This window comes from Centruroides vittatus, unplaced genomic scaffold, assembly GCF_030686945.1.
Source record: "Centruroides vittatus isolate TY-2023 unplaced genomic scaffold, ASM3068694v2 scaffold_324, whole genome shotgun sequence".
NCBI classification, from domain to species: domain Eukaryota; kingdom Metazoa; phylum Arthropoda; class Arachnida; order Scorpiones; family Buthidae; genus Centruroides; species Centruroides vittatus.
This window is the reverse complement of record NW_027122701.1, coordinates 5,305,597-5,330,257: the sequence shown is the minus strand read 5'-3', so window position 1 is coordinate 5,330,257 and position 24,661 is coordinate 5,305,597. Positions and strand designations below refer to the sequence as shown.

Genomic DNA, 24,661 nt, shown 5'->3' with positions numbered 1-24,661 from the left:
TGTCAGTGCTAGCTGGACTTAAAACTGTAAATGATTTGAAATAAAGTTTTTTTTTTTTTTCTGTAACTCCGTTATCTTTAGAATCGCAGAGAAGTATATTAACATTTTCTATTGGACATTGAATAATTGATCATCCCACAAGTTTTATCCTTTACTTTTGAATCACCGTAGGGAACCCTGACATTTAAAAAAAAACACAAATGATATAAAATAACAAACAGAAACGTTTATTTTCAAACTCAAAATAAGTTTTAGAACTTCTTTAATCATATTAATAAAAAACAAACATTTCTTTATCATTTAAATAATATTTATACAAAACCTTTAGTTTTTATTTTTGGCAATGGAAAAGACGGTGGGTAGCCCCGGACATATTTATTAATTTTAACAATGGCGTAAGCGTTTTTTAGCCTTTCAAACGTCACAATAATAATAGTTATTATTTGATGGATCAATGTCAACATAAGCTTTGTGAGTCTAATCTTTACATTTATGGCATTCTCTTCAAAAGTTTTCCCGCAGATGATGCATTATGTTTCTTGGTCACGATCTTCGCGAAAAAGACTGAGCATTTAGTTTTGTTTTTGGTTTTTTATCTTTTGAAGTTTCCCTTTTTTCTATGTTATTTTTATATGGAGATGATGTCAAAATCTTACTTTTGTGTGTTTTTTGTGAGTGCTCACAATGCACTTTTTAGACGCATCAGGAAGAGGTGACAACTGTTTCAACAAATCAGTTGTGTTAGTTGAAGGTGCTGGTTCAGAAATAGGATGTGACATGGATGTGTAGATGGCTGACTGACATTATTTTCCGTCAAGGCTGATTCGTGCTCAATATCGGTCATCGAAGCTGGTAAAAAAATCTAAACCTCCAAAAATGTCACGATTAAAAGGATAAATTCCCGTGCACTTAAATCTATTTTGGGCAATTTCGAGTCTAGCTGTGTTAGCGAAGGAGAAATCTACAAATGCAGCAACGTCATAATCAGTAATCCTAAACCCAGGATTTCGTTTGTCCATACTACATTTACCGAAGCAAATGCAGATTTAAAGGCTTGAAAAATGTTCCATCGAGAACATCGTTGCAGCTTGTGCATAGTGTGTGGCGGCGTACTCGGCATATGAATGTGATTCTTACGTGCATACTCTATTACTGCCAATTTTTTGGGACTAATATGTCCATCTAAGATTAAGAGGACAGGATCTGTAGGATAAACATGCTGTTTGAAATGGTGCAACCACTGCAAAAATATGTTACCATTCATCCATCCACTCTTCCGTGGAACTGTGATACTCTCTGGTGGAGCTCCAATCCTCAAACGACTAACTTTGACTATTTTTTCCAGGAAAAAAGGAAAAGAGAGGATATAAAATGACCAGTAACATTTATGGCAAACATTAATGTGATATTTCGTCCCTTTTATCCGGGAGGTAATTTGCCTTGTTTCTTTCCTTTTGTGGAAATGACTCATTTTTGTGCACATTTGATACTGCCGTTTCATCAGCATTGTAAATTCGAGAGCTAGGAAATTCGTATTTTTATAACAATTGATTAAGCTGGTCATAAAAATGGTCAACTTCTGCCTTATTAAACTCAACAACTCGCGCAATGCTGATTGACTCCAAAGTTCTTAGAACATCTGGATATTTTTTCTTACACCTGTAAAAAATCTTTTCTTACCATTCTCTTCTCTTTATTAAATCGATGGGGGGTTTTTAGAGTTTCTGCAAAATCGAACGCCAATTTTAAGAACTCCAGTCTAGTTAGTGGTATTAGACGGTTGTCTAGTTCTTTCACATGCTTATAAAGTTGCATTGAATAATCTTCGGAAAATGTGCACTGAAAACGATCTAACTTTGGTTCAATAATTATCTCTTTGCCACTGTTCATTGCTTTTACACGATCTCGAAGCGAGCTTTTTGGCAAATCATCTCTCTCAGCTGCTCGTCTTATCGATAACTTGCCTTCTGTGAGATATTTAGTTGCTGCTTTCATTTTATTTTCGTCCCACTTGCTCCTTTTACTGGTTCTGCCCTTAAATTTTGGCATTTTTGTGCTGGTTCTGTAAATAAAGAAATACATTTTAAGCATTGCCTAGGATAAAGGTAATTGCACAAAAACTATTTTGTTTGTTAAATTTAAAACTTAGAAAAGTGTCCGAGGGTATCCGACTGTTTATAATCTAAGCTTTCATTAATTAATAGTAATTAAATTATAAATGGAATCAAATAAATACTATTATAATCGATACGTTTAATGGTCAGTAACACAATCAATAAATCGAGCCGAAATACTTACAGTTTGTATGTGATATTCTCCTTTGAAGTTTGATAAGTGCGGATGAAAAATTGTTGACGGGAACAAAACTCACTGTAACATGTAACTTGCTCGGCGCTCAAGTCACTACTAATTTGCATTTGCGTTGTGGGACACGTTTAGATATACTCCTTTATATTTGATATGTGCTTGATTGCTCAATAGTTCAAGTGTCCGGGGCTACCCGCACTTCCTCTAAAAGCAAGGCCGTATTAGTAATTTCACGCCTCGGGCAGACTCAGTGTATGATGCCCTTATGGTTTTTTATACCTACGTACTTTCTGATTTATATAAGTACGACCGATTGTGACATCATCGCAATTCTGGGCTGCAATTTTTGTAATCAAATTTTAATTTAAAAAATCACGTGGCTTTCTGTCGAGACTGGAAGTTCGTATATACGTAATCGTGTCTCTGACCCGCAAACTTTCCATATCTGGTTTCGATTTTATCTAACTCAGTTCTCGAGATTAAGGAAGAACAACGGACAGGCTACAGATGGACGACAGTATGAATCTACAGGTCTACAATTTGAAAATTGCAGACCTGTAAGTATTTTTTCAAATTTAGTAATTTCATAACTTCAATATTTCTATTTAAATTTTTATTAACATAGATATATTGTATATAAATAAACACATAAAAGTGATTACAAACATTTATTAATTTCAAACTATAATTTTAATTTCGACAGTTATAATTTAGATATAGGCCTACTGTATTTTGTTTTTTCTTCAATTTAAACCTGGATCTTAGATCTTGATTTATATTTTCTGAACAACGGCATTTTCAACAGATGACAAGGTTAAAGAATTTAATCACTTACTCCATGTTGTCAATCGCAAATATGTTTCCATAACTTTTAATTGGCTAAAATTTCAGCTATTGTTACCATTACAGGGATTGTCAGCAGAATTCGCGATGCAATCCCATGTATTTGTAACTATATTCTGCAAGTTGCTTGCTTTTAAAAACTGTGGAGTTTCTAACAGTAAATTGATGTTTTCCGGAAGTGAACTGTTAGAGATTTAATTTCTTCAAAGAGTTCGTTTCAGTCAATGCCATTACTATTATCTTCAAGACGGCTGGATGGCCGAGCGGTCAAGGTTGCAGCCTGCCGCTCTGGGGATCAGAGATCGAATCCGGACGGGTTGAAAAAGCTCCAGGAATTTTTCAAGTGGTGGTCTGTCTGGATACGTTGGGCCCTATTCCTAACCACCCGGCCGCCCCATTGTGGGCCTGACTGGACCCATAATGGGCTTGCTAAAAAAAAGGCGTTCTTAATGCTTACAGGGCGGAAAAAAGCTTTTAAAAAGCACGTAATTGTGTTCATTTTTTAAATGTAAATCACTGTTACGTAAACAAATTTATTACTACGCTTAATTTAAATTAATCCAAAGTGATTCCAACTGAAGATGGGAGTATTCTAATGCAAGAGTTGAGAACTATTTGATTGCAAAAGTTCTTGTTGGCATTCTTGGATACTATCCTTATGGGCTCACGACAGTGAACAAGCCAATTTGAGTAGCAAAAACTGATGTCTCACTCTATTGTCGGAAATCCTAATTTAATTTCAGTAATACAGAGATCAAGTTATCCCGTGATTTGGCTTCTCAATGAATTTTAATTCTCTGATTAATCATAACCAAACGGTTGCCTTAAATAATCAAGCTGTAACTCCATATTTAATCATTAATACTAAGTAATTTGTTGCAAAAGGTAGACGTTAGGCGCCATCTCTTAACTAAATTAATATTTATAATTTTCTTAATAATTTAGAACCATCTGGAAAAATGGGTTTAGAACCGGGGCGGGTTTGAATCCGCATCCTCCGCTTGCCGTGCGGTGCGCTTGCCAGTTGCACCACCCGGACTCCGAGCAAGCCTTCACTTCCAGAAGTATTTAAATTTAGATATAACCTTACGCTGTTAATCACGGAGCCAGCTGGAAACGACTCCTACGCCCATGGCCTAAGTATAACTCCACAATCAGCCAGCTAACGTTTTACCCGGCGAGGTAGGCCTATATAAGTATATCAAACATCGCGAAATCCGATATACATAACTATTAATCAAACATTGCAAAACCGATAACTTAAAATCTGTAATTATCAACAATGTTAATCGACTTGTTCTCGAATACTCGGTACTTGGTACGAGGCAGATTGTCAGCATGTGCTACCTCATTCTCATTGTTTTCACGAATTAAATTCGTTGCTTGTTCTTGAGAACTCATTCGATTCTTGAAAATTCTCTAATCTTAAAAGTACTCGATGTACCCCCAGTTAATTTCGACAAAGACTAATATTAATAAAGACCTTGGTCCGTACGTCTCCTTGTCATGTAGCCTTCGTTTTTCTGATAGGATTCGAAATCGTTCTCGGAATAGTTTGTCACGCTTTACGATGATGGTTATATCCGGGGGCGATTTAACTTATTTGTTTACAAATGAAATCTTAATTTTACGCTTTATTCAATTTAAGTTACGCTCTTCGCAAACGTAACGTTATTGCTCACATGACCCTTCTCAGAAATAGATTGGAAATCCTTGATCTAGACTAATGTTGAAATATTTATCAAATTTTGTGCTGTCTTGTGTCAAAGAATTTCTAAGTACTTAGCGTTATCAAAACCTTTTAGCTTTCTTTAGTTTTTCTAAATTTTTTGAAAGACTGTATATAGCTAAAGACTTGTTTGATTTAAAGGCCAGTCTCTTCTATTAGTTGGTGTTCTTCGTCATCATCGTTATCGCCTTTAGTTTGCGAGTCTACGATTTCGTTTATATTAACAATTTCTGTGGAAAAAATAGACAATCAGAAAAATAAAAGTTCAAAATAACGATGCAAAAGTACATAGAGGACTCAGTTCTTTAGCATGTTTTGAAACTCCTTCCAATGAAAAATAATTTATTTCCTGACAGATGACACTGCTTCGATGGAAATACAGAACACGCGATTTCCGGCTTTTGCATCTACATTTCCTGGTATTTGGGTTCAATAGTGCAGTTTCTTCTATTCCATCCGAGTCTCCAGGTTCCAGCTTTCAGATAATATTTGTTATGGTAGTATAATCGTTTTGCTGGAAAATACTTTAACTTACCACCTCTGGAAAGTTTCCGCATTATGCAGGTTTTATTTATATAAACTTTTATACGTAAAAACACAGGTTTTTACATCCAAATAGCAAATTTATTCATTTATTTGAGTATGTAACAAGACTTAAAATGAAAATTAAATTAATAAGTTTTTATTAAAACGTAATTATTATGCAATATTAGACTTCTTACCCTGTTTTACGTCTTGAACACTACTGTTTATGAAAATGAGTTTCTCCTATTTGAAATCATCACATTCGTTTAGAATGCTTTCTCAAGCTGATAGATTATATTTTTAGTGATAACGGGATTTTAATTTCATTCTTAAACCAATTTATTTTAATTATAATTTATTTAAGCTTGTCTAATTGGTATAGAAATGAAGATAGGAACGATCAATTGGTTAAGGAATTTACATTTTTTTATTTTTATTTTTTAACTCTCTCTTCCCTTTGGGCACTAAGAGAGCCTTTTACCCTTGTGGGTTCGGCCAGGCCCACGGAGCTGTCGGATGGTGAAGGACAGGGCCAGACATATCCGACAGTCCAACCCCGAAAAATTCCTGGGGTTTTACAATCGCCCGGATTCGATCTCAGGTCCCCACTCTAGGGACCTGAGATCTTAGGCTGATGTCTTAACTACCTTGGAAATCCGGATATGATTAGATTATTTGTGATACAGCTTTTCGCGACATTTACTTGTTAGGAATATCATATGCCTTGTGTTAAAGAATTTCTAAGTATGTAACCTTATCAAAAACTTTTGGCCTTCTTTAGTTTTTCTAAATTTTTTGAAAGCTCTTATGTAGCTAAAGACTTGTTTGATTTAATGCTTACCAAACAGATACCGCATTTCTGCATAGGAAGGACTTCATTGGACAGCTTATATCGTACTGTATATCCATTGTAAATGCCTTATATGTTTAATCTGCTTCTTGACAACTATTATCTCCGATATAAAAAGTATCTCTTAATTTTTTTCAGGCAGATGATGCCTGAAAAAATTTAGTTGATTCGACATATGATAAAATCACGCAGCAGAGTATATATATATATATATATATATATATATATATATATATTTTCATTTTTAATTCATTTTTATCGAACAGTCACTATTATCCTTCATATTGAATTTCTGATTGAATAAATAAACTCGTGTTGTAAAAACCGATTGATCAAACGAATCTCAGGTCATAAAAAGTTAGACAACCGGCTAGTACCTCCTTAATAAACAACTTGAATAGTCGACACTACCATAGGCTAATCTAAAAAATCGTAATAAATCACAATACTGAGCATAGATCCTCGAAAATAAAAATACTATGTACCGTACAGGTACAGTACATATATATATGTATATTGGAATGATCTTTATTATAGAAGCTAAAAATAAAATTTATAGGAAATATTTTTTATTCTTGGAAACTTTTTAATTATCAGAAAAATGTCTTAATTCTGGAATATTTTTCGGTTTATTTTAATTCAAGTCAGCCTACCGCTCTGAGGAATCGGAATCAAATCTGGGCAAGAAATCCTAGGAGTATTTTATGGGCGGTCTGTCTTGAGGCCTCTTACGAGTTAGTGCCTACAGGGCGGATCCAGGAAAAAAATCTATATCTATAAAACATATTTTTGTAAATAAAAACACTCAGAATTTTATAATTATATTATTAAAATTTCAATTATGCGTCATTATTAGTCAAATCTTTGAAAAACGGCCGCTGATGGGAATATTAAAAACTGGCTGATTTCTGGAGGTTATTTTGTCTGCATTTTTGTTTAAATAAAAAGTTTCTGAAAAAATGGTCACTGTTTAGAACTGACCATTGTTGGGAGGTGGCCATTATTCGACTGTATTAATTTAATTCCTTTTTGCAATCACATAAATATCACGAAATGTATGATAATTAGGATAATTTATTTATATATTTCAGTCCAAATCATAATATTGCATCGTATTTTTACAAATAATTTATGCATTTATTTATTTACAATATTCTTACTTTGGTGTATGACGTAACAGAATGACTATTAGATTATATGCAACCGTCTATCTTAAAAGTACAAAATACACTTTAGTCTTTAAAAAATAAGCATCAACATTTATTAAATTATCTATATATTAATTGGAAGAGGATTTCAGTTTGTCCGACTTAGTTTCAGTAAACAGTTGGGACTAATAATACGATTCTGGCGTTACATGAAAGCTCTTATCCTGTGGATCAGTGGTTCTTAACCTTTTTATACTCGCAACCCACCAAATATTTCAATTTTTTTGTTACTCCCATTTTTTAAATAATAATTTATATTTGTTAACTTATCTATAATAAATTGTCTTCTTTTATTATTGCTTTATTTTTTACATAATAAATGTAAATCATAACTTTATTACTTCATTATCTGTTTAAATAACATTCAAACTTCACAATTAAACATGAAAACTCATTAATTTTTAACAGAAAATAAAATAAGAAACATGTCGATAAATCGATCCAATGTCGAACTTAACTAAAACTCCCACAACTTGTCGTAAAGATTTTGCATATCTTTTACAAAAATATTTAAATTTTCAAAGCCTACTACTAAGCCCAGGGCCGGATTTACCAATCCAGGGGCCCTGGGCACAAATTCGGTGGGGGTCCCCCTTTTAAGAGTAGGCAAATTTGATGATTTAGAAAGTTTACACAAAATACTGTACTTTCAATTAGATTTGAACTAGGAAGTTGTAAATTTCATTTAAAAATAAGGTTATTGTAAACATACATATATTTTATTAGCGTAAAACTAATTATTTTAATTTAACTGAAAAATACCTATGTGAAATTTTTTCCCGAAATTTTCCGATTTTTCATAGGTTTTTTCCCGGGTTTGGTTTTCTCTGCCTGTTGCCCTCATGATTAGGCCACACTAGGCTGTCGCGGTAATAGAAAAAAAATTATGTTTAAACATAATTTTTTTTTAGTTTTGCAGGGGCCCTGGGCACAGGCCCCAAATGCCCTTATGTAAATCCGGCCCTGACTAAGCCTACTATTTTTCATAATTATTTTTAAAATTCCAAGCATTGATAGTTTCTTAGAATTGCTTTGGAATAAAAGAAGTAAATACTGCGGTGTAAGTAGCATATTTGCATTTATTTCTTCTGTACTAACAAAGTTGTATGTAGGAAGAAATAAAAAATAAATAAATAAAACTAAATAGGAAAACTTTATCTTTCTTATTTCACTTTTCAATACGACATTCGGTTATACATCAATTATTATTATTATTATTATTATTATATTCTGAAGGAAATTTTGCATAATTTGGCGGCTCCCCGGCAAACTTTCATGGACCCCCAGGGGGGCGCGGCCCCCCTAAGTCCATAAGAAGTTTGCATCACCTACAGTGTAGATGATGATGCTGCTGCTGCTGCTGCTGAAGATAGATTTGAGAAAGATGCAAACAGCAGAATGGCAAAGGTACGATGTTAAATCTATAAGGAACAAACTTGTGAAATGCTCGCGTGCCATCTAGCGATTTAGTGTTTTTTAACCACTCGCTAATTTTTGATCTTTTGCAATTTTTTAAACATTACTAAATTTAAATAAAAAAAAATCACTTTTATTTTTTCACAGATTTAACATTAAGCGTTCATACAATATTGTCATCGTTAAACATTGGTGACTGTTATAAACAAGTTAATGGGAATGAGCTTTATGCCATATGAATTTGCAATTTAGAAAATGCAAAGAAGGCAACTAGCTGCATGCACCTTTCGTTGCTCGGGCTTTTGAGGGAGTGGGGATTGGTGAGGTTAGGATTTTTTTAATCATCCTCTTCCAACACAAACTCACCAATCCTCCACTCCCTCAAAAACCCTGAGCAACACCGAGTGCACCTGCTAGATTTTTATTAATATTGTAATTTGTATAAATACAGTATACATAGTAAAATACGTAATAAAAGAAAAATAAACAAACATTTCTATATTTTATGATAAAATAGTTTTGAATATGTAGAAATATTATATACAGTCATAACAGCGGCTATTTTTTAAACATTTTTTAAATAAAAATGCATACAATTCACTTCCAAACAACGGTTATTTTTGTCTCCGTGGGCGGTCGTTGTTCAGAGGTTTGATTGTATGTATAAGTTATATTAAGACCATTATATATTATGATTTGTTTTTGCCCAAAAATTTCTTCATTCATTTATAGAAAATATAAAAAAATATGTTGTTATAATTTCAAATATAATAAATATTTGTTCGATTGTTCAAGAAAGTATTTTTTATTTTATTTTTTTAAAGAACTATAAAATTATTGGCATCTAACTGAATTTTATTGTTATTGAGAAGTAAATTAAATAACCAAGATTAAGAATCAAATAATTACCAATTACATGTTTAAAATTATTTTATCTGAATTACAATTTATTTACTGATAAAAAGTTTTAAAATATTTTTATCTTGTTTGCAACTTTCAGTTATTGTTTATAATGAAATTCATCAAATATTTTGGATGCATTTCAGTTTCTGCTGGCTATCTTTCAGGTGAATCCTATTTTAAGTTTTCTATTTTCTTATCATGCATGAGTTAAAAACATTTATTGTAGATATACAGAGTGTTCGTAAGTAAAGAGTAGGTGTTCAGTTATGTAAGAAAAAAACTATTGGGTAAATCTCAACCAAATTTGGTATACTTACTGTCCCGAGTATGCGGTTTCATTTTCGGGAAAATATGTTGAAAATTCAGCCGCTAGGGCAAAATTTGGCACTGATCTTGTCTTAATGCGCACATTACGTACGTTTTCCAACGAATTTCAGGCGTTAAGAAACAAAGTGCATCATCGCGTTCACCTGTCTAATTGTGAAGAACGTTTTGATTCCTTTTATACCCGAAATTCGTTAGAAAACATGCTTAACATGCGCATAGGGAGACATCAGTACCAAATTTCGCCCTAGCGGCTAAATTTTGAATAAAAATTTTTCCGAAAATCGAAACCGCATACTCTGGACAGTAGTCTATGTAGGCTATACCAAATTTGGTTGAATTTATCCAAGTATTTAAATTTAAATTTTCGTTGGATTATGTTAATATAGGCCATATATTAAAATAATATAGGCCTATATATTGTATACATTGCATATAAAAATACATAATTACATAATTTATCATTAGACAAATATAATATTGCATTCAATGTAATCAAATTACAAGGAAAATTCTGTTCATTAATAGATCTAAATGAATGTTTATTCAGTTTATTGCTTACAATTGAGATAATTGATTTAAAAAATGAATTTTATTATATTATCATCTTTATGGCTGACTAATTATACCGTTTAAAACAGACTCAAAGAATAAAAACCAAAGATTGCCTTGAATTAGGATATCAATCATAATTAAACTTTCTTCTCCCTAGAAATAGAAACAAATAAAATTTCACGCTTGATTATCGAGTTAATAATGAGGGTACACTGGTCTGTTGAACGCACGAAAACAGTCTAGGTCAAAGTAAAACATGCTAGTAAATTATTCACTTTTGATAATCTTAAATCCACCCATCACGTCGAGGCCTTTCTTTTATGGTGCCCTATTTTTTTTTTTTTTTTTTTTTCTTCTTCCTGGCTTTCAGAAAGCAATGAATTTGATTAAAGTCTTAACGTCAGAAAGTTAATTATGGGAGATGAAGCGCAAAATTCGTGAATAAGTATCTTTTGTTTGTTATTGTTTACGATGATTCTTATTCGCATTCATCGTGCAAAACAGTACAAGACCAAAACAGACAGGAACTCGTCATGACCTAATTGTTCAACCCTGTAATTCTCGGAAATATAAAGTAGACTGACTTTTATTTTAATATTACTTAAAATAAAGTTAGACTTTTTACTATATAAAATTTAAAAATCATAAAGAAACCTATTTACAATTTTTTTGTTTTTACTGTTTCCGCTCAGTAGGCACTAAGAGGGCCATTTTTAATAAAGTCATTCGGCAAGGCCCACAGTGGGAGAGCCGGGTAGTGAGGATGGGGCCCGACGTATCCGGGACAAACTATTTATAACAGTATTACGTAATAGTAAATAAAATGTCATGAATTATCCAAGCAATCTCTAGGTTAATGGCAATGAAACGATAAATTGTTACATAGTATTGATCAGAGCCAGACTTGTGGATTTTGAACTTTGTGGCCCTATTCTGACGAGATGAGGTCTCTCCTCCTTCGCCAAATAATTATGTGCAATATATATAGACGGTTTTTGTGAATAGAACAATGCCTCTCGGAACGTGAGGCCCTAAGTGACAGCGTACTTGGCTTATATATAAATCCGTCCTAGCATTGACTTTTTAATATATATAATTAGACGGATTTACGGATACCAATTCTAAATTTTATTATTATTTTTAACACATTTGAATTTGAATTGTAAAATACTACACGATCTTGACATCGTTTTGAATTATTAAATACATTTAAAAATATGATGATAAAATTTATCATTACGAACGTACTGTACAGTATAAAAATAAATTAATTTAAGTGGAATTTATAGCAAATTTTGAACCACTTATTATAAATTCAACTGACAAATGTTTTAATTTTAGGAGTTCGTCGTCTTATACGATCACAGTCGTCTTGATATCTTGAACAATACGAAAAAAACAACAAATCCAGCAACGAGCTGGATTTGTTTGCAACTTAACTTTTCCGGCAGCATTTGATGGCAACATCTATTATCATATTTTATTTTTTAAAATGTTATATTTTTAACTATTATAAAATGGCAAAAAGCTTAATTTTGACTGCAGGGATGGGTTTTATAAAAAAATTGTAAATGCTAATAACAAGTAAACTCGTCATTAAGTCCGACCCTACTAGAGATACACACGACCTCCTTTTATCTCTCCACCCCTCGACCTTTAATCAACAAAATTTAATAGCATCAATCCCCCTAATAAACAAACCTCTTTGCAAAATTTCAGAAATTTTCGATAAGTATAGGAGTTACTAAACTTCAAAACAGAGTGAACAGAATTGTGCCCTCCACACACACACACATATCCATACACACAGAAAAACCCCCGAATTGTTTTGCATTTCTCGACATTTGAAGGTGTGCTGAGTTCAAAAATATAAAAATCTTAGTGTGTCATTTTTGACCGATTGCCATACTTTCCCTATGTTATATACGACAGCCGGGGAAAGTAAAAATCATTATATAGTCGAACTTCTAATAATGGCCATCTCAGTGGCCTTTTTTCGGAAAATTTCTTTTTTCTGAACAAAAGCGCATACAAACTAACCTCCAAACAATGGCCATTCTTATGTTCTCGTCAATGGCTGTTGTTCAGAGGGTTAACTATATAATATTCTAATATACTCTATCTATTGCAATTTGGCTATTTAAAATTGTATATTATAATAGTATAACTCTATATATCTAGGACCTGCGGCAAGTATTCGAAAAAATGAAAAAGCCATTTTTATTAACCGTTGCTGTTGCTGCTAGAGAACCCATTATTTCAACATCATACGACATTCCTGCTTTAGCAGAGTATGTATAAATATTATCATAATTTTAATAATAATAATAATATATTTTAAAAATTATTTATTGAAGTAATAAAATGTTAAATTATTTTATTCTATTTGATTCGATTCGAGAAATATTCTACGTCGCTTTAGGCAAAATGGAGAATATTTCTCGTTTAAAACATTTTCTGGTTATTGTATTTTTGTTCTGTTTGAGATGAATACGTATTTAATAAGTTATGCAAACCTACAGACATAGTGGGGTGCGAAAACAGACTGACACCCAAAAATTTTGGTAACAGCTACAGGGTAACATTGCGACATAATTTGTTTCCGGATGCAATTTCATGCTTGTAAATTTTAAATACAGTCAAACCTCTGAACAACGACCACTGACGGGAAGATAAAAGTGTCCACTGTTTAGAGGTGGCCGTTATTGGAAGTTCGACTGCATTAGCTATTTCTTAATAATAATAACATAAAAATTACAAATATAATAAAAGTAGTAGCCTAAAGTCTGTTTATAAAAACAAAAATAGCCATTATCAACTGTAGAAGTACGATTCCTGATAATCTTGTTTATCTTTATTTTGTATTTATTTTATCCGCGTTAATAACATGTTGATTTCGATTAACTATGAAAGTGCAAATAATAAATTTATAACACAACTATATAAATATTCATAATATGGATTGAAATACATAAAAATTAAATGCATAAACAAAAACAAAAAAAACTATAATCAAAATAGCGTTTTTCAATCGGTAGTTCCTGGATCACTAATGATTCTTGCTGATAGTCGAGTAAATCTTGAGAGGCGCGAAGGTTTTGCCTTCTGGCTAAGGCTGACCTTATCCACGATGTAGAACATTGAACGATTTCACGTTTAAAAAACAATAAAAATGTATATTGATAATATATAGAATTTAAAATATCACTAAACATGGACGAAAATTTCGTAAATAAATTTGCATTTATCTCACATAAAATTTAATACAAGACTCGTTTTTAATTTAAATGTAACTTATAAATTAGTATATCGAGTTTTAATATGTAAAATATCATCCAATACTTATTTATATTTAAAAAGTACAATTTGATCCTACACAGAATTCTTATCAATTTTCATCAGATCTCACTTCAACATTATGACAACGAACTGATAATACACAATGTCGACTTTTAAACAGGGTTTCTTTTTAAATATTAAGCATTAAAATAAATGTACTGATAAATTAGTATAAAAAGATTAAAAAGTAATTGAATAATTTAATATTTAACTAAACAGCCCATTATTTACATATAGGCTACAGTTTAAGGGGGGTCGCGAAAAGTGCAGGGAAGGTGATCGAGGAACTGCCTTTTTTTATAGTCATATGAATAAGCCTACGTACTAGTCGTGTGAATAAACTATCAGAAAATATTTGCAGAACTTTTTAAAGTCTTTTCTTCAATGTCGGGAGGAGTTCGTGAACTATTGTACACGTAATTAAAGGGCAGAGGTTTACCACGATTACATCGTTGTACACAACTGGAGGAGGGTCAAAAGTGACTCAAAAACTGTACACGTGATCAATGCTTCACATTCTTAAAACATTGTTTCTCAAAATCTATAATAATAATAATAAGTTTTAATTGAAAATAAACATTTAGAAATTTCTAGTTTATTATATCTCATTCCTTTTTCAAAATATAAGTTTAATATCGCATATCATTGTAGTTTTTTTTTTTTTTTAACAATCTAATGTTTATATTTTAAAAATTAACCTATAAAACCGTATGAAGTTACATAATTAACATGTAAATTCACTCAGGTTTGTATTTCTTAAATTTGCTACTTCCCCATAGGATAAAAATGAGATGATTTATGAATTTACTTTTTATGTTGTAATCACATTTTCCTCTTAGATTGAAAGAATAAAACAGATTAAAAGATAACTTTTCATTTAATAAATTTAAAATTTTGAAATATTTTATGCTTCACCCAAATGTATAATATTAGCTTAAATGCAGTCGTCCTTGACACAGAGATTCTCAAATGGAACAATAATGAGAGGAAGTGCAGGAAGCATAAATGATAGCGTTTCTAACGGATGGCTAGAGAAATAATTGGAAAACACTAATGCAATAAGTTTTAAACAGGTTCATGTATCTCGATCATCTAAAAGATTAGAATTTTTAAAAACTAATTGGTTGCAAAATTAGAATCACACTCAAGCGTTTCCTTAACAAAATTTATTAAAATTCGATTAAAAATTAATAATTTATCATAGTGTAACAGCTCCTTTACTTCAGCTCCAAACTTGTCACTTGATGAAACTGTATATTTAATTTAGATATTGATTACATCTTTTTTAGAACATTACATTTAAAATACATTATATGAAGTCACGTAACGTATGCATTTCTCTCAATTAACCCGCTTCGAATTCATACTGAACACTCATTATTCTCAAATCTGCGAATATAACATTTTATCACGCATTCGAATATAGTATTTTGTTGAAGAATATAAAAGGAAATAACAGTTTACCTATATTTAATATAATTTTATTGCAGTAAACTACGTATTCTTACTTTTCCTTATGACTGCATTCCAACTAAACAAAAGATCATAAATCATGAAAGTGAAGTTAAACTTACTGCAAGTTTATTGGCCTCAATGGGTTACTCAAGTTACACAAAACAACAAAATATATACAGTAGAATAATTACATTTTCCTCCCCCTAACATTTAGTGTCCTAAAATACATTGGCTAATTTACAGGATTTGTTTCATTAGAAGCATATTTTGAACAGAAGCATATTTACAATTTTTAAATTATAATATATAATTAAACTTTTAAAACTGAAACCAAAGTAAGTGATGAACAGAGCTAGGAGTCTAGGCGCGTACTAAAAAATCACAGTAATACAGTATTGTACAATATATATACCGATATTAAATGCATTAGTTATAAAAATGGTAACTTTTGATTTTAGTATAATTTTTAGCAATACTTTTTAGTTTGTTATAAAATTAATTTAGCAAATTTCAAAATCTCTAATTAAACATGAGATCGCATGCGTTGTCTCAATTTTTATACGGATTTAAAAATTTTTAACGCTGTTTAAACTGAATAATTATGTTTAATATTAATATACCTATCATAAATTATTAATTTGAATTAAATAATACAGTATTTAACAAGACATTTAAAGTTTATAAAATTACTGTCTACGTCATCATCAATATTAATCTGATACTCGAAATTGGGAATTTAAATATTTCTCTAGTTTGATACTGAAAAATAATTCATTTTAGTCTAATTAATTTTGTTAAAAGTTCATATGATAAACTAATGTTTAATTATTTGAAATCATATTTTAGACGATAAATTTAGCAAGTTTTTTATAGATTTATATAAAAATAAAAAAAGCAGCTCATTATCTCGATTATACGTGTATATATTGATATAAGCCTATTTCAGTGCACAGGCTATGAATTTATACTACTACAGTCATCATCATCATCATCATCTGCCTAATTTAAAGTGTTCTTTCTTATACTACCTTAAGTTTGGTTAGGGCCATATTTAGACATTTATTACTGGGGAATTGACTGATACGATGATTCATATAAAGTACAGTAGAGCATCGATTATCCGACCCCCCGATTAACTGATTTATCGGTTAACCGACCGCGTTCTAGTCGGCAAATTCAAATGTCCGCTAGTGATATGGCGCTACAATATTTGGTTGTCTTGGCTACATTAATATTATTTTTGTTAAATTTTTGCATGTTTTAGCTGGCAGCACTAGCTCGACCATGAAAGGGAGGCTAGTATTTAAACCAGGCCTAATACACTATACTAATAGTGTATTTTTTCATACTTTTCGGTTATCCGAATTTTCAGTTATCCGACCAACCCGAGTCCCCAACTGAGTCGGATAATCGATGCTCTACTGTATTAGACTCTCCCCAATTCTTCTTCTTTATATTGCTGTATTTTTCCTAATTCCGAAAAAATAAGTTATATGTTTTTTTAGTGGCGTGACTCCCCCTCAAGTCCTCAAGTGTTTCGTTCCTGAGTTTGGTCTCTATCATACTAACAATATAATCGTATTCTCACACACTATTCAAGTGTCTCGATGGCCATTCTACCAATTTTGTAGTTATTTGTCATTCTTCTGATAAAACTATGCTGATGTGATATACATTAGAACTTCATTTTAATTTATGAAAATATTATTAAAATTAAAAACAAAAAAACTAAAATTAATAATAGCTTGTTTTTTGGAACATTTATCCTTTTCACCGAACTGAGTCCGTTTATTAGTTTATTTTTCATTCACTAATAGTCAAGTGAAAAAAAATGTAACGCTGGTTTCTTTTAAGGGACCTTACATTACTTACATGTAGAATACAGTTTTTAAGCCACTTTTGAAACCCTTTCCTCCTTGCTGTGTACAATGATGTAGTTTAGGAAAACTCCCTCTCATTTAATTACGTTTACAATAATTCACAGACCCCAGCATATTAGTAACGAGCAGTTAGATGAACCCCTAAGACGACGAAGTTCCCGGCCACATGGTCTTTTTTTTTTTTTTTTAACTCTTTCCGCCCTGTGGGCACTAAGAGGGCCTCTTTTAGTAGGCCCATTATGGGTTCGGCCAGGCCCACAATGGGGCGACCGGGTGGTGAGGGACGGGGCCCGACATATCCGAACGGACCACCCCCCGAAAAATTCCTGGGGATTATTCGACCCGTTCGGATTCGATCCCGGGTCCCCCAGAGCGGTAGGCTGCCACCTTTACCGCTCGGCCGGCCACATGGTCTATGCTCATTCATTTAATACTACCTTGGGTGAGCGTATGATAACAAAAATTCAAAGGAAACTATCATCAGAGGTTTGCCTGGAATGGGAAAGTGGTGGTCGGACTTCCTGAAGCGGAAACCAAAGGACCAGACTCGTTACGCAATGGGACAAATGATTCAATGACGGTGGTCTTTACTTTTAACTTTTAGGCAATAGTTTGCGTATAAATTGCAGTGGCGTAGCGAACATAACTGGCGCCTCTCTCCCCCTCCAGAAACACATATAGTTTGTCTTGGAGACCATTTGGGCGCCTTTCTGCGAGTGGCGCCCGGTGCATGATAAACCCCCTCGCTACGCCACTGATAAATTGCGTTGACTCACTTTCATTTGACTCGTTCTAATACATTGCAACACATTAATTGTAGAAAAATAAAACTTTCCTAACTTAATAGGTTATAATTTTACTTTTTAGTTCTTTAAGAATAGAAATTTCTTCACGACGTGCGACTCTATTGCTCGACTTTCGGACACAGTTTAGGAATTCATTATTTCCGAAACTCAGGGTTTCGAGAAAACTTCTAAATAATAAATTCAATCGTATTCAAATTCATAAACTATAAATAATTAATTAGTAAAAAGTAATACTTTTTTCTTAATTTTAACTTACAGTATTTATGAATATTTTACATCAAATTTAAAAAGTTCTTCATTATCTGTAGTTAACAAGTAATGAAGAACAAAATATAAGAATTAGCAATGGATTTTAGGAAGAAAATTTCATGGCTTTGTAGAGTCACAATAGATTAGATTAATTTAGAGTAGTGATTCCCAAACTTTTTCGAACCACCACCCACTTAATTCACACTTATTTCCCAACGCCCCAACCCATTTTCCCCTGCATGAAGAAGGTTTGGAAATAATCTTAGAGAAGCTTTTCTTCGATCCTCACACTTTGTATCCTTACCATACATTATTCTCCGCATCTAAAAACCATTAAACACGATTTTCTTCTTACCCATTTTAACAGGAAAGGAAAATATCAGCGACTCAAACCCTCGTCTATGATCACCTTTTGGTCAAGGCTTTGCCTCCAGCGCCCACGTGCTTCTTTTCGCCCCCATACATTTACCGACCCCAAGGACGGTAGCTGGTTTAGAGCAAACTACTCTTATTCTAGATAATATGAAAATTATTTTCGTTACAAATCTGAAAGGGAGAAAAATTAAGTACTCTTCAGAGCGGAAATATATGCTAAAAACAATGAATGAAGCCTGCATAAAGATATAAGCAATATCAGAAAGACAAGTATTTTACATTATCAAATACTGCAAAATACAGTGGTGGATCTATATAAGGGTAAATAGAGCTTGAACCCAGGGTCCCAAGACATGAAAAGTATGCCATTCTTAAATAAGCAACAGAACATAGAAATGTAAAACAAAACCAATATAGAAATTTCTTGTTAAAATTGAAAAATAATTATAATGTGGCCACTGGCCACCTAACTTATAACTACTTAATGCTTTCCTTAATTAACTTAATGTTTACAGAGGCAGATCCAAGAATTTCATTTAGGGGGTGCACTTCATGTCAATATCTCCCATTATCATGTAACATAACTAAATCTAGCTTTGTAGTTATACTATAGAAAAATCTTTTCTACTTAGGATTTTAGAGTGTGTTAGAAAGTGCTACAACCCCTGGTTTATAACAGTTAATAATAATCAGTGGTGTAGCTAGCATGGGTGACACCCAGTGTGGATATTGTGGTGTCACCCTTTTTAACTCTTTTATAAAACACTGTTGAATTGTAATATCTTCGCACTCGAGCAACTTGAATGCTATATTCAATATGCGATGTCGCAATGTATGAGTTTAGATTTATAGAATAAATCACAGTAAGATTTTCAGCTGGTGTGAGCTCTCGTGGTGTCTCCTCGTAGCGAAGAAACTGTCATGGGAGGCAAGCTGTTGACCCCCTTTTTTTTTTACTTTTAGGTACAGGCCTACCGGGTGTCACCCGGGGCAGGCTGCCCCCACCGCCCTGCCCTAGCTACGCCTATGATAATATTACTGAATATATAAAATGTCCTTTTCTTTAAATTTATTTTAAAATTTTAAAAACAGCTCTAAAGAAACCTTAAGTTCAGGACTCCTAGAAAGTTAGCTCCACCCTGACAATGACAAAATGAATATAGTCAGATCTTGATTTGCACCCTCATATACTGACCACTCTCAGAGTGTCAATGAATACTCATGAACAGATCTTAGAGCATGTTTCAGTCTCTCTGAGTTACTAAAGTCACTCTGTGAGTTGCATTGCTCATCAAATCACATGACTTTCAAACTCATTTGTGTAGAGTTTATTATTTTATGTAATTGTTATTGTTTGAATTTCTTCAGTTTATTCAATTTAATGCCAATTTCAGAGGTGAACAAATGGTGGTATTATATCAAAGTTTGACTGTAAACATATTTAATTTGATATTAACTGAATTATATTAATTTATTTTGTATACAGATAAATATTTAATATAAATCTGTACATTTATACAATTTAAGTGTCTTTATACAATTGGTCCTGTCTACAACATAAAAAGCAATCATCTAAAGATAAATTGCAAATTTTAGTTCATTCACAAAAACTTCAATTTTCAAACTTAATACGAATAATTAATGCAATAATAAATCATACTTCAAAAATTAATTGTGAAATGTGAGCTTATTGTGGGAAAGTACAAGTTGTTCCATAATAGAAAATTCATAAGATTTCATACTTATCTTGGTTATTTTATTTTCTAGTGCAGTAAATGTGAATTTTACTTTGAGAAACATAAATAATTTTCAGAGTAAAATTACATTTACAAGGTCTAAGAATTAAATAATGAGACAGATGTTATACTGACCAATACATAAATGCAGTACAAGAAACAAAAGCATTCCAGTGTGTTCTGTAATATGCAGTCTGGCAACACACATAGCCTCATACTAAGCAAACAGGGAATCTGCTGTTATTTTGCTGTGATAGTGTAAGAGCATTTTCATGAAAGTGTCATGGAGTAGAGTGAACACATACATGCAAACAGTAGAGCTTCAAAAAAAAGGTGATTTATTAGATCTTTTGTCACTTATATTATTTGCCAATATATACTTTAGCAACTAGAATTAGTGAATTTTTAAGAAAATTATCATAGTAATTACTCATTTATTCTCCAAGACAATAAGTATGTAAGTTACTTCTGAATTTCTCACAAATAACACACAAATTTGAATGAATTACAAAGTTTATCATCTCACAATCACAAAATAAACAGGAAGACATGTAGCCACAGTATATTTGAATATCCAGACAAGAACATAATCAAAATGTCACAATGTAATGCAAACTGTTACTGTAGTACTTTATTAATAAGATGCAATAAATAAAAATGTTAATTCTTATTGAATTTTGTAATGACAGCTGCACAATATGTTGAATTGATAAAAGTCTCTAAACTGAACAATTGCTTTAAACAGTAGAGATAGTCTACCGTTTAAAGCAATTGTTCGGTTTAAAGAGACTTTTATCAATTCATTGTTAATTCTACTGAATTCAACATTCAGTATGAACTGTCCAAATGAACTGTTTTGAAACTAGTCTGGCATCTGATATTTATAAACTGGGTTTTACTGAAACTGATTTTGTTGAAAACTAGTTAACTGATTTCACAAATTTTCAGTTTTTGCCAGTACTAGTTTTTACTTTGGATCTTGTCTTCCAATCAAACAAAACAAAAGGGGAAGTCCTGATATTAAAAAAAAAAAACTGAATATTTTCAATAAATACTCCAATTTATTATTATAACAGACAGGGCTTTGGAACTGGAGCCAGTCAGAACTTCCATTTTTCACTGTAGCTTAGCCATGATCAGGATCTCTGCTTCAAATCCCTGATGGCAAACATGAATAGAGTATTTCTATTCATATACAGTAGTAAGTTTGTTTTTTTTACTTTCCTTGCTGTTATATATAACAGAGGGAAAGTATGGCAATTGGTCAAAAATGACCCCCAAGATTTTTACATTCTTAGACTGAGGAACCCTGAAACATTGAGAGATGAAAAAATCTTTGGGGTTTTTTTTTTCCTGTATGTATAGGTATGTGTGAGTATGTGTGAGTGAGGGCACAATTTTGTTCACCCTCTTTGAAGTTTAATAATTATTACTCCTGTACTTTTTGTTGAAAATTTCTGAAATTTTGTAGGGAGGTTTATGTATTAGGGAAATTGATGCTGTTAAATTTTGGTGGTTAAAAGAAGAGGGGATGGGGAGATAAAGGGAGTTAAATGTAATATCTTGAGTAGAGTCAGACTTAACGATGATTTAACTCATTATTAGTATTTACAATTTTTTTATAAAACCCATCCCTACCCTCAAAATTAAGCTTTTTGTCATTGTTATATTTTTAATTATTATAAAATTTTTAAAATAAAATATAACAACAGATGGCACCATCAAAATTTTAAAAGTTGCTGGGAAAGTTAAGCAACTTGTCTCTGGATTTTTTGGAGAAATATCAAAATTATTGTGATCTAAAACTGAATATTTTAGATCTAAATAATCTTGATGACTGCAATCTAGAGTCAATATATAACATACCAATATTAAGTTTTACTAAATTATTCAATAATTAATAAAAAGTGATTAAGAATTAAATTTTTAAAATTTAAAATACTTTTAAATCACTATAAAATTGAATTCATTATTTTTTATTAACAGAGTGGTGGATTTTGTTAATTTGCTCTCTTATGATTTTCATTATTACCATCCTGGATTAAGTTATACACATCATCACAGTGCATTATACAGAAGGCCAAGTAGCACGGGACATCACTTTACTTTAAATGTGGTAAGTTTATCTTTAAAAAATTAAAATATTTTTCAATAAAAAACTGTATATTTTACAATAAATTAGAATGGCTGTTTTTACTTTTTGTTTGTTTTTGTTTTTGTTTGTTTAAATAAAAAGTTTCTGAAAAAATGGTCACTGTTTAGAAGTGACCATGGGAGGTGGTCATTATTGGAGGTTCAACTGTATTATTAATTTAATTTCTTTGCACGATCACATAAACATCACAAAGCTACTCAAATTTAATCAGGATAATTTATTTATATAGTTCAGTTGAAATAATATTGCACCATATTTTTATGTGTAACAAAGAATATTCAAGTACAAACAACAACAACTTTGCAACAACTATGCATTTCCTAAATAAAAATATATTATATATATTTACTGGCATATAAGATAAACCCCATTTTCAGATAGTATTTTTCTTCCTGAAAAATACTATCTTATACACCAGCATGTACTGTGCTACTTTATTTTTTCAAGTTGAATTCAGTGTAATGAAAAATTAAATAGGCATTCTTTTTTTCATCAGATAAATGTAATGAATACTAGACAAAATTACAAATAAAGAAAATGTTTGGATCTCTGATCTCTGACTACTCAGCACTCTTGGGTAATGAAGTCTCAAGTGCATTTTAGGAATGCAATCAATTTTCATTTTATTTCCATTAAAACCTAATTCAGTTTTTCCAGTTGCTTCTGATTGCTCTACAATCAGAGGTCGGACCCATCTTTGCTTACTGAGAGAACCATAGACCCAAAGTGAATCTATTCAAATGTGTATGGGAAATTTTGAAAAATGATAAAAGATTGCAACAATATATTTTAATGATTCAAAATATTTTCATAAATCTTGTCTGTTTTCTTTTTAAACTATTCTGATAAATTTTATATCCTTATTCTTTCTCTTGTGGAAATTTATGATTTTAAACTTACAATCTCTTTGCAAAATAAGCTAATCATATTTTCAAATAAACTGAATATTTAATTTATTCATATATCTTTTACTATGTCATATTACTCACATATAAAATTTCATTCAATTCATGCATATATTTTCAAGCAATTTTTTCAATTCAAAGTTCAATTTTTTTTTTATCATTAGGCAATGATAAAAAAAATACAGCTATTGTAATTCAAAAGAAATGTTAATAAATTTTAACAAATCATCCAAATTATAGAAAGATGATAAAGATATACAGTTACAAAAAGATTTCAAATAACTTTTCAGATCTCACATATTATCAAAACAATTATTTTTAGTTGTATTTTTGTTATCTTTTAGCAAATTTAAAACAAATCACCTAAAATTATAAGCATTTGAATTGTATAATAATATATTTTCTGACATTATCTAATGATAATAATATAGATTAATTTTATTTATGAATGATAACTCATTTTGTCGAAAGTCAACTAAACTAAAGTCAACTAAAAAGTAAACTTGATATTTTAATTATTAAAATAAATTATTTTAAATGATGAATATAAATATATTACAATTATTATTGTCTTTAATTCATAAATACATTATATTGTATTAACTAAAGTTAATGAATGAATTTTCAAAAATACATTGTGTGTTATCTTTTGAAACAAATCCATTCTTTATCCAACAAAACTATAATAAAATTTAATACTTGCATTTTTCTATATCAATTTAAATCATTAATAAGTTTTATGAGTTTTGGAAATTTCTGAATCCTCTATACAATTAAACAATATGCAATAAACTAATATAAACAAATAACAAGGAGTATAATTTCTATAAGGAGAACTGAAGAAGTGTACTCACAGGCTTGTTATTAAAATTTGAAAATGATTTCAGTTTCCTTTTAAGATTTCAAATTCTGTATAGTTTGCATTTTTATGATAAATTATCTTGTTTCAGTTATAAATCATTCAGTTAGAGTTACTATGTTATCATTAACAAAATTATTCAGTTATCATTTCATTTATATATCAGTTACAAACATAGTAGTCTATTATAAATACTTAATTATCTGGAAGAATCCATAAATTAGAGCATTATTTTTATACTT

At 31.2% G+C, this 24,661-nt stretch overlaps 1 protein-coding gene across 2 annotated transcripts in view; it reads left to right on the top strand.

Annotated features, from left to right (window-relative positions):
* The window catches only part of LOC136988183 (acidic mammalian chitinase-like), a 42,211-nt gene that overhangs the window by 7,794 nt on the left and 9,756 nt on the right, over positions 1-24,661 (top strand). For both annotated transcript variants that reach the window (XR_010882729.1, XM_067286013.1), the window contains exons 5-6: positions 12,842-12,951; positions 22,487-22,616. Coding sequence is in view for 1 of the 2 variants with exons in the window: in XM_067286013.1 (XP_067142114.1) it covers positions 12,842-12,951; positions 22,487-22,616 (240 nt within the window). In the remaining variant the exon portion in view is untranslated. The remainder of the gene's footprint in view (positions 1-12,841; positions 12,952-22,486; positions 22,617-24,661) is intronic.